General features: G+C 42.1%; 2 protein-coding genes across 2 annotated transcripts in view; both read right to left on the minus strand.

Moving 5' to 3' along the window:
- Nucleotides 1-1,403, minus strand: part of LOC103147983 (toll-like receptor 13) — a 10,019-nt gene extending 8,616 nt beyond the window's left edge. The window contains exon 1 of the mRNA XM_016678831.1: nucleotides 1,396-1,403. Within this exon, the coding sequence (XP_016534317.1) occupies nucleotides 1,396-1,403 (8 nt within the window). The remainder of the gene's footprint in view (nucleotides 1-1,395) is intronic.
- A 3,814-nt stretch (nucleotides 1,404-5,217) lies between these two features.
- Nucleotides 5,218-11,379, minus strand: LOC103147984 (protein NLRC3-like). The gene is made up of 4 exons (XM_016678884.1): nucleotides 11,237-11,379; nucleotides 9,225-9,370; nucleotides 6,622-8,410; nucleotides 5,218-5,324 (listed from the first exon to the last, which is right to left on the minus strand). The coding sequence occupies exons 1-4, from the start codon at nucleotides 11,362-11,364 to the stop codon at nucleotides 5,312-5,314; spliced, it is 2,076 nt and encodes a 691-aa protein (XP_016534370.1). The 5' UTR covers nucleotides 11,365-11,379; the 3' UTR covers nucleotides 5,218-5,311.
- Between the last annotated feature and the right edge of the window lie 386 nt (nucleotides 11,380-11,765).

The raw sequence follows: 11,765 nt of genomic DNA on the forward strand, positions 1-11,765 counted from the left end.
GAGGATTTTAGTCAGTAAAATCATTCCAGGTTCTGATCAAAGTGTTGAAGCATCGATTATTGATTTGTTCCTGTCAGATTCCAGGAATTCACTTTTCTAGACTGGGTTGAATGACCTTTGACCTGCTTCACATGAGGGGGATTTCTACACACTGGCGGTCCGAATGCTGTCCTTTTCGGACCTGAGTTCAGAGGGTCCAACTCAGTTACACAGAGGGACTAAATTAAACTCTGGATCCAAGTCCAGGAACAAACTCAGAAAATATTTATTAGATCAGAAGATATTAATTTTGATTTATGATCAATTATATCTATGTTCACATATTTTATATAACAATAATAATTACATACAACAATCTATCCAGTCTGCAGCCTTCAGTCCGTAGAAAACCACAGAGCTTCTTCACTCCAGAATCTCCCAGGCTGCTGTAGCTCAGGTGCAGTCCTGTCAGATGGGTCGGTTTGGACTTCAGAGCTGAGAACAGAGGAGTCCAGCTGGTCTCTGACAACCTGCAGTAATTCAATCTGAATAAAGAATAAAAGATGTGAGCTGAAGCCAACAGGATGCAGTAAAAACTGAAATATGAACAAATAAATAATAAAAATGTAGAAAATTAATTTCCCTGAACGCAAAATAAACATGATGAACTGATTCTAACATCTGATCCAGTCAAACTGGTTTAAAGAGTCCATGTTACGGCCCCTGACCTCTTGAGGCTGTGCAGGCTCCCTTTTGTTATGCAGGTTCTAGCTAGCTTTTTTTGCTAGCTAATGCACAAGCAAAAAAACATCTAGCTGACTCCCAGAGAAGGATGAAGCATCATTATGATAAAACATCCATCAAAAAAGTTTTTCAAGTAGGAAATCAGGTTGTTGCATTTCTACCTATTCCTGGTTCGGTTTTATCCGCCAGGTTTGATGGGCCTTATGAAGTTCTGGAGAGAATAGGGGAGCATGATTACATCATTGGTACCCCAAATCGGCGGCAAGACTCGCGTCTGCCATGTGAACATGCTTAAGTTGTACCACTCCCGATCTGCTCCAGAACCTAATAGGGTGTGCGCCCCAATTGTAGTTGCAACTTCAATAGAAGTAGATGAGTCAGACAATGTTGATAGTTTAAGGGTGAATTATCCCATCTGTTCAAGTCCTTGCCTCCCGAACTCAGAAATACTAAAATCTCTGGCGAGCCAGCTTGACCACTTATCCCCTGAACAGCAAAAAGAGATAATGGACCTAATCAGTGAGTACACATGCTTGTTCAATGATGTACCAACACGTACAACAGTGCTAGAACATGACATAGATGTTCAAAGTGCAAAGCCAATCAAACAGCATCCTTACTGTGCTAATCCCACAAAACGTTCTCTAATGAGACAGGAAACTGAGTACCTACTTGAGCATGGTCTAGCCAAACCTAGTCAAAGTCCCTGGAGCTCACCCTCTTTCTTAGAGACCAAGTCAGATGGTTCACCACGTTTTATCACAGACTTTCGCAAGGTAAACTCTGTCACTGTACCTGATGCCTATCCTCTCCCTAGGATTGAGGACTGTGTAGATAATATTGGAGCTGCAAAATATGTTACAAAATTGGATCTTCTCAAGGATTATTGGGAAGTCCCCTTGACTGAAAGGGCTTCCAACATTTCAGCTTTTGTGACCCCAGATAACTTTTTGCAGTACACGGTTATGGCATTTGGTATGTGTAATGCTCCTGCTACTTTTCAGAGGCTGATAAACATAGTACTGCGTGGCATCTCCAACTGCAGTGCTTATTTAGACGATCTGGTGGTGTATACTGAAACCTGGCAGGAACATTTGCAAACACTATATCGAGTATTTCATAGTTTGGCCCAAGCTTCCTTGACCCTTAATCTGGCAAAGTGTGAATTTGGCAAGGCCACTGTAACATATTTAGGAAGAGAGAGGTAGGCCGAGGGCAAGTCCATCCCCTCAATGCCAAAACACGACGTGAGCTGCGTAGATTTCTGGGCATGGTTGGCTATTATCGGAACTTTTGCAGAAACTTCTCTTCAGTAGTTCAACCGTTAACCAATCTACTTAGCCCAAAGACTGACTTTGTTTGGTCAGATGAATGCCAAGATGCTTTTGAGAGGGCCAAATCTCTTCTTTGCCACACCCCAGTACTTGCTGCACCTGATCTGACCCGACCTTTCAAACTGGAGGTGGATGCCAGCGCTGTCGGGGCTGGTGCGGTGCTAATACAGGAAGATTTGCAGGGTTTAGACCATCCTGTTTGCTACTTCTCCTGAAAGTTTAACAAGCATCAACTAAATTATTCCACCATTGAAAAAGAAACCCTGGCTTTGTTGTTGGCTCTTCAGCACTTCCATGTTTACCTTGGGTCCAGTAGTTTGCCGATTGATGTATTTACTGATCATAATCCATTAGTATTTCTGTCACGCATGTACAACCACAATCGGCGCCTTATGCGGTGGGCATTATTGCTACAAGAATACAAACTCAACATCCGACACAAGAAAGGAACAGAAAATGTTCTTGCAGATGGCCTTTCCAGGTTGTGAGTATGCTTCTTTTGTTGTTTTTTTTTCTTGCACTAAGTATTTAAAAAACATGGTTTTGTAATTTAAGGGGGGGAGTGTTATGGCCCCTGGCCTCTTGAGGCTGTGCAGGCTCCCTTTTGTTATGCAGGTTCAGCTGTGAGAGCCCACCTTCCTGATTGGCTTCCTGGAGGCTGTAGGAAAGCAGCTACACCATTGGACCAGCAGAGGATTGACAAGCCAATCAGACGTTGATGAGGCCCACCTGCACCCTATAAAAGGCTCCTGAATCCATTCCTCTAGTGGGGCAGCTATTTTGAAGAGGTTTTGTGAAGCTGCCTCCTCTTGTTTTGGTAGTTGCAACCGTTTTAGGCAGGTTTTAAGCTAGCTTGGTCTTTGCTTGTTCCTGTTTGTCCAGTTTAGTTACTTTGACTTTGTTCCAGTTAAGTATGAGTTAGAAGCCCATGTTTGGGAGGCTGTGTGCTTCCTGCAGCCTCCCCTTTGTGTGTGTGTTTTTCTTTGCGTTGTTTTCCTTTTGTGGTTTATTTTGAGTTTACTTTGAACTGACTTGTTTGGACTTTTGTAACTTTAATTTGCACCTGACATTCTTGAGTTTGTTAATCCCTTTTGTTTTGCATTAATTGGGTTAAATTGTATTGTTTTGTGAAACTTTATTTTGTAATCATTTTTACTTTACACTGTCGCTCTGGACACATTTTATGTTGCAGCCCATGGACCCCTAGACCTTGGGGGCGTAACAGTCCAAACCAGCAGAACCAGAACATTTGATCAAAAAGGAACTCAAAGTTTTTCTAAAAGTTTCTCAGGATCTTAAACTCAGTTGGATGTTTTTTTTTCTCTCCATGTTTCCTTACAGGCTCTGTATCAGCTGACTGCTCTGTACCATCATTTATCATCAGATATTTTATGTCTCCAGTTTTTGTTCATTAATCTATTGATGTTTTTCTTGCTCGTTGTATTTTAACTGCAGCTCATTGCTAAGTATGACAGATGTAAACAGTTTATTTCAATCCGTCTTATTCAGCGCTTTACAATATCCATTACAGCTCATATTCTGAAAGTTGATCATTTTCTCATTTTTGTGGTAATTTCAGTTACTGAACTCTCTAAACTGGAAAATATTGAGCCTTTTCTGTGTGAAATTGATGTGGGTCATTTAGTTCAAGCTCTGAATCCTTCATCAGAGACGCTGCAGAAATGGGAACATCATCATAAAGGAACAATGTGATTGTGAAGATGAGCCATTTTTAAATCTATTTTCCAGGTGAACCACATGAGAATGATTTCAGTGAACTCCTGAAGCTTGTTGCATACAAAGCTTTACAAAGGTAAGATCTCATTTCCTGTCTTACAAAATAAGAGCTGAATCAAGATGTTTGAACAAAATGACTTTAACACCATAACCTTCACAAAGTATTTACTGCAGGACTGTTAATTAATGATCTTTATATTATTTCTGTCTCCTTAATGTCCAGGAACTCAGCCAGAAGACTGGGGTCATCTTGATAGTCTGACTATCAGAACAAACTCAGATTTCCTCTGGAAGCTGCTCTCAGTGGTTTGGAGGACGACTGACTTGTAATTTGCTCCATCAGTGGAATTGACACTAAAATGGAAACTCATCACCTGCTTCCATGTTATTTTGCTTCCTGCCAACATAAAACTCCTGCATGAGCTGCAGCTCCATATGAGCAGGCAGTCAAGTCCCCAGAAAGCTTCCCTGTTTCTAGGAACCATTTCATCCATCTGACAGAGATGGACTTTCTCTGTCCATCTCTGGACATGTGCAGGAGAGGTTCTACACATGCTCAGACTCCTCGCTCCGCGTGGGCCCTCGGCGAGTCGAGCGGCAGTCGGTTGCTTTTGTCGAACCCCCAGTCTCTGAGCTTGTCCTCCACAAAACCAAAACCCCGCTGAACCCCACTCGTGATAGGGATTGGGGATTGCAATTGTTTCCCATCAACGAGGAATTCCCAGTAAGCGCGGGTCCGGTCCCCTGCGTGTGTGTGCGGGCCTGGAGCTGGAGCTGACAGCTGTCAGACACACCTGTCAGAATAAAATCTCAAAATGTTTTTGAGATTTTATTCTGACATTTAAGCTGGTTGTTTTAAAATAAAATATATTAGAATAAAATTATTAATTAAACTGAGGATAAGAGTATCAATAAATGATTTTATTGGATAAGCAGAGAAAACAAACCTCAGATTCTTCACTTTACTGACTGAACTCTCCAGGATCTCGAGCAGATTCTTCATATCAGAGTCTCTACCTCCACCTATGTTGATCTCACTTATTTCCAGTTCAGTCAGATCTGGGTTGGACTTCAGAGCTGAGGCCACAACTTTACATTCAGCTTTTTGGATCAAACAGCCACCAAGTCTGTGATGAGAGAAGAAATAAATTCAGTTCTAATGAAATCAATCTGGATCATATACAGACTAAAATATGATAACAGCGATATCATCTGATCAACATCTGATCTTCAGTTTCCTGAGTGTGACCCGACAGAGAGTCTGTGCAGTTCCTGACTAAAGTCCAGGTTCTGGTTCTGGTTCTGCTCCAGGCTTCATGTCCTCAGACCTTCAGCTCAGTCAGATGTTGAAGATCTTCTATCATCTGTAAAGGAAAGTTCAGTTTCTCTGCAGCATCAGAGCCTCAAAGGAGCTGGAGCAGCTGATGAAGAGGCTGACTTAGCTGAATGAAGGAAACTACTGGAGATGATGGAGAGGAGGAGGAACTGCTCACAGCTCTGACTCACACTGACTTGGACTAGACCGTTTGGCTCCTTGAGATCTTCCACCAAGCAGGAAGTGAGTTATAAATGAAGTGAGCAGAGCAGGAAGTCCAGCCTGCTGTGGACCTCTGGCATCTCTGGGTTTGTTTCGCCCTTATCTGCTGCTGCAGCATCTAGAATCCTCCTCATCATTAATAATAGTAGTATATTCTATAGAAACATGGCTCCCAGCAGCAGATTATTAAATGCTGCCACAGAGGAAACTGGGAGCAGACCAGACACATAATGCTCCCAGTTGTGTCTCTGATCATCTGCTGGATTTGATGCTTTAACAAAGTAGAAAGTGGACAGTCGTCAACCTGCTTCAGCTAAAAGCTGCAGATTGTTCTGGTCGTCCTGCAGAGCAGCAGCTGAACCGGTTCTGCTTCTCCTTCAGGTCTAGACCGTTCTCTGTTGATCTGAGAGGAACTGAGACAAACTTGTTGGAAGAGGGACACATGTCTCTGCAGTGGTCTGTCCATCGTCTCAGAGGAACAAAGGTTTGGATGTCAGAAGAAATTGTTGCTAAACTCCTAAAGAGCTGAAGAGCAAAACCCCTGGAGGAGACGGAGCGTTTGGGTCCAGCAGCATCTTCATGGTGAAGCAGTGAAAGTTCTCCAGGAACTAAAGAGGCTGGGATGTCTAACAGGTCTTCATGGAGGACAGCTAATGGCTTCAACAAAGGCTGCAGATGAAGAGTTGATGAGGAAAATGGTTCCAGCTCTGGAAGCAGAGTTCTCAGAGCTTTGGGAGGATCTGACAGAAACTAGGACTTTTTCTGGAACCAGACAACAATCACCGCATTTTGGTCTCATTTACAGAGGGAGTAGGAAAAGTTGGTTCACAGTTTCTAATTAGTTTCCCTGGTTACCACAGCAATGCAGGAATTTATTTTAAAGTTTCCATCAAACCTAAACAATGATTTTATAAAAACAGCCAAAGATCCTAAAAGGTGAATTATGGAGCAGCGGCACAATGAGTGAAGAGGAGTTTAAAGTTAAAATGTGTCTCTGGCTGATTGGATCTTTCAGAGAAAATAGATTTTCTACAGTTCTCAAGGTTTTCTATTTATTTCAATATAAAAACTGATGAAAAGTTTCCATGTTGGAAATGTATAAAATACCAAAAGCTCCAGCTGTCCTTGATGAGCTGAATGTTTAGATGTTTGAACGGCTGAAATAGTCCAAAAGGATGAAGGAAGTAGTTAAAGGCCAAAAACATCCAGAATCAACTTGAAGAAAGAAGAAGAAACAGGAGGACAATAGTGCTGAATCAGCATTCACACAATGAAAACATCTGGACTCACCGAGCCTTTCTGCAGTTCCTCACAGCTGGAACCAGTCTCAGTCGTCCACCAGATGATGTGTTGTACTTCTCCAGGTCCAACTCATCCAGAACCTCTGACATCTGCAGCATGAAGACCAGAGCTGAACAGTCAGTCACTGAGAGTTTCTTCCCTGAATCCAGCAGCCGTTGGATCTCCTGATAAAATGAGAGGTCGTTCATCTCCACCAGACAGTAGAAGATGTTGATGCTTCTGTCAGGAGAGATTCTATCAGTGTTCATCTCCTTCAGGTTGGTGATGATACTCTGGATGGTTTCTGGACTGTTCTCTGTCTGACCCAGCAGATCTTCTAAGAGTCTCTGGTTGGACTCCACAGTGAGACCATGAAGGAAGCGGACAAACAGGTCCAGGTGGCCATTTCTACTGCTGAGGGATTTCTCCACGACTTTCTCCATGAACTCATCTAGAGATGTTTCAATGTATGTTTTTCCCAGGAACGTCTTGATCATCTCTGACTTCCTGCTGGTGAAACAGTGAAACATGTAAACTGCAGCCAGAAACTCCTGGATGCTCAGGTGAACAAAGCAGTAAACTGGTTCCTGAAAGATCAGACTCTCTCTTTTGAAGATCTCTGTACAAACTCCTGAGTACACTGAGGCCTCTGTGACATCCAGACCACACTTCTCCAGGTCTTCTTGGTAGAACATGATGTTTCCTTTCTCCAGATGTTCAAATGCCAGTTTCCCCAGCTTCAGAAGAACTTCCCTGTCAGCCTCCATCAGATCCTGTGGACTTGTCTCATGTCCTCCATGGTACTTGTTCTTCTTCCTCTTTGTCTGGACCAGCAGGAAGTGTGAGTACATGTCAGTCATGGTCTTGGGCAGCTCTCCTCTCTGTTCTGAGGTCAACATGTTCTCCAGAACCGTAGCAGTGATCCAGCAGAAGACTGGGATTCCACACATGATGTGGAGGCTCCTGCAGATCTGGATGTGGGAGATGATTCTGCTGGACAGCTCTTCATCACTGAACCTCTTCCTGAAGTACTCCTCCTTCTGGGCGTCGGTGAAACCTCGTACTTCTGTTACCCTGGTAACACATGAAGGAGGGATCTGATTGGCCGCTGCAGGTCTGGTAGTTATCCAGATGAGAGCCGAGGGAAGCAGCTTTCCCTTGATGAGGTTTGTCAGCAGAACATTGACTGATGACGTCTGTGTGACATCAGAAACCAGCCGACTGCTGTTGAAGTCCAGTGAAAGTCTGTTTTCATCCAGGCCATCAAAGATGAAGAGAAGTTTGCATTTAGCCAGCTGCTCTCCTGGGAGCTTCTGGAGTGTTGGATGGAAAACATGGAGCAGCGAGAGAAGACTGTGCTGCTCATCTCTGATCAGGTTCAGCTCCCTGAACGAAAGCAGAACCACCACACTGACATCTTGGTTCTCCAAGCCCTCGGCCCAGTCCAGAGTGAACTTCTGCACTGAGAAGGTTTTTCCAACACCAGCGACGCCGTTGGTCAGAACCACTCTAATGGCTCCATGTTGGTCAGGGAAGGATTTAAAGATGTCCTGGCACCTGATTGGAGAGTCATGGAGGTTCTGGATCTTGGAAACTCTATCCAGCTGCTTCACCTCATGCTGGGTGTTAACATCTTCACTCTGTCCCTCTGTGATGAAGAGATCAGTGTAGATCCTGTTAAAGAGGGTTCTACTTCCTGTTTTATCACTTCCTGTTTCACTTCCTTCAGTCACACGTTCACATCTCCTCCTCAGACTGATCTTATGTTCCTCTAGGACCTCCTGCAGACCAACATCTGCTGAAACACAGAAGTAGTAAAAACATTTTGCTTTATTGATAAAGTTGGAACAAAACTATCTGGAACTTTGGAGGTGTTATCATTGTACGGTTTCTGACTTCACAGGATGTGATGCTAAACAATCAGATCTATCTTTAGAAACAAAATGTTATTCTGTTATCAGACAGAAACACAGACATTAAATTCAGCCCTTTAGACATCTTCCAGATTAGATGCTGCAATCTGAAACCAACTTCCGCTTCATTTGGGTTTTTCAGCTCCAATTTTAAAGCAGAACCTTACAGGCCTGGTGTAATGACCAATAAAAATAGAACAAGAGCCTTTTTCAGCAAAGTCACATAAACCATATGGGCAACTGGGCAATTTGCTAACCCATAATTTGTTACCACTTCTCTCTTATTTCTTGTTTTATTATACCCTCTATTTATGCTATGTTAAACTTAACATTAATATCAACCAATACTTGATTGGTGCTCTCCTACATTTTAAACCCAAATAAAACAACATGACATTGCTGACTCTTGATGATTTTTTAAATGTTTTTTTTCTTAACTTTATCTGTTTATAGTCTGTTTATCACTTGTCATATAATTTTTATGGCCATTTTCTGAACCGGCTCAAATTAAATGAGGACTATGTTAGCCAGAGTTACCAACACATACGTTCCATTTACACCAACTGGAAAAACTCAGATTTAGTTGAAATAATTGATTACAAAGAGACTTTTAAAACCTCGAATTTCCAAATCTCAACTAAAGACATGATCTGGTTCGTCAGAAGCAATGGGAGGAAACTCTGTGATGTTCAGTCTCACCTGGAGCACAGCTGCTTCTATTCCTCCATCCAGGAAGATCTTCCCTCCATCTATCCATCCATTGTCTAAATATGCTTTTCTTTGCAGGGTCATAGAGGGACTGATGCCGATGTTCAGCAGTAATTGGGCGAGAGCTGGGGTTCACCCTGGACAAGTAAAGACATTTCTTCATCAGTGAAATAATTCACTAACAACAGGCTGAAGCTGTCCTACTGAAGATGAAGATGTTCATGAAGATCCACCACAAACTAAGGACCAGAAACTGGGTCAGAACAGAACCTCGGAACATTGATGATCTCTGGTTTTAAGTTCTTCATTGTATTATATCTGGTATCATGACTGATCTTCCTTTTGTTGTTTTGTCCATCTGAAATCTGTTCTGGGACAGAAATCATTATTCTGTCTGAGCCAGAGTAGAAAACTGATCCATCAGAGGCTGAAAGAAACCAGAAACTGACTCTAATCTGGATTCCAGTGGAGAAAGTTGGATCTTTCTTTAATGGTGGAACACCAGTAAACACGGCTCAGACCCAGTTAGCATTGATTTGAGCTCTTTATAAAGAGCCTTATACTGAAGCAGAGCATTATGTGGACATGCTAGCAGAGCTAACAAGTTATATAAAGTTCACGCCTTTAACGACTAAATCTGACTTCATGATGATCCTTTGGACTTTGGTTCTGTTCACTTTGTAGTTTTTATTGTTTGCAGTTGTAGTCTTTGTTACAGTCCATCTTTATTGAGCCCAGTTCCTGTTTTATTCAGGTGGTCTGGTTCCCTTTATGGACTTGGTTCTGATTTCCATCTGGTTCTGCTCGTCTCACCTCTTTCTGGGTTTCTTTGTCACCAAAGACATTAAAATCAGGTTCTGTTCAGCCTGTCTGGTTCATCTGAGTTATGCTAATCTGGTCTGATTGGTTCAAGGTGTTGAAAATCAAATCGATTATTAAAATAACCAATCTCTAAGGTCTAATATTATTAATCTTCACATTTTTACATTTTAAATATCTGGATTCACTGATGAATTTACAGAAGAGATCAGAATTTAGAACCGGTACCAAGGACCACAAAGTTGACCCAAATGTCTGAATCAATATAAATAAATGTTTTTTCAGCTGTTACACTGAGGATTAACAGTTAATAAACATTAATATGAATACATTTTTGGCACTAATGGCTGATATTTAACAGTAATTTAACAGGTATGAAGATTGAGAGAGGAGAGGAAGATATGAAGCAAATGGTCTGACAAGGGAATCAAACCCTCAACCTTCACATCAAGGATTAACCCGACCAGAACTTTACACTCTAAAACATTTTATTCTGCATAAAACAACAAGAGTCACTAAATAAACTAGAGGCACAGAGAGACTGAAGGGATTTCACTTCAATAATTATCTATATTTACTGCAGTCCAAGCAGTTCATGATAGCCACAGTGTGTTTAGTGATTTTGTAATAACCAATAATTTTCTGATATATTGATTAGCTCTGATTAATCTAAAGTAGCTCTTTGTTTCTGAGTTTCTTGGTAAATCAGTTTTCTTTGTTAGTTCCAGTTTATGATGGATGTGGATCAAAGTGACGTTTATTTAGTGAATTCAGCCTCACAGTCAATCTGGAACATAATTGTGTTTTTAGGATTTAATATTTGAGCCTTTTGGGAGATTATTTCACTTGTTATGACCAAGATATCAGAGTTTTATCAGACTTTAGTCTCCAGTCTGACCTTTGACCTTCTGTCTGCAGCTGGTTAATATCAGTGAAATGAGCGCTTTGATTGGCTGAATGTGATGATGGAACAGGAAGTGCTTGTGCTTCTATAAATGTCCCACCATGACTGTTATTGTTCCCACTCCCACAGACACCAGACCTCTGTGGAACCTGGAAGCTGCTGCAGCTTCAGAAACACAAAGAAACACGTCTTTCTGCATCAGTTTCTAATCAGAAATCAAAGTTAAGCTCTGGTTGGTCTCTGCAGAGTCACATCCACCAGTTAGAAACTGGTTTCTTACTCTGGTTCTGATGGTCCAGGTTCAGTATTGAAGTCTGGAGTATCATCTTTGGACTGGTCACTCCTCATAGATGGACTGATGGATCCTGGAGATTCTGTTCTGTCCTCCTTTAGATCCAAATCTTCCATTTTCTGGACTTATGGAGAGAGAAACCAGAACCAGTCAGTCCAGTGATCCAGTTCCAGTAACTGTCCTGTAAAGCAGAAAGCTGGTTTCCATCATGAGTTCAGAGGATCAGAGGAGCCCGATTCCAGCTTAAAGGTAGATGGCTTTGTCTGACGGCTTTGTTTGACATCAAACATCTTGGTCTTTCAAACAAAAACAAGAAGCTTCTGACAAAACCAATAAAACATGACCCAGCAGAAAACACCAAGTACTGGACTGGTTCCAGTCTGACTAAAGAACAGGGATTTCATCAACACATTTATTGCTGCTGTTACGGCCCCTGGCCTCTTGAGGCTGTGCAGGCTCCCTTTTGTTATGCAGGTTCAGCTGTGAGAGCCCACCTTCCTGATTGGCTTCCTGGAGG

Source organism: Poecilia formosa, unplaced genomic scaffold, assembly GCF_000485575.1.
Source record: "Poecilia formosa unplaced genomic scaffold, Poecilia_formosa-5.1.2 Scaffold192, whole genome shotgun sequence".
NCBI lineage: Eukaryota > Metazoa > Chordata > Actinopteri > Cyprinodontiformes > Poeciliidae > Poecilia > Poecilia formosa.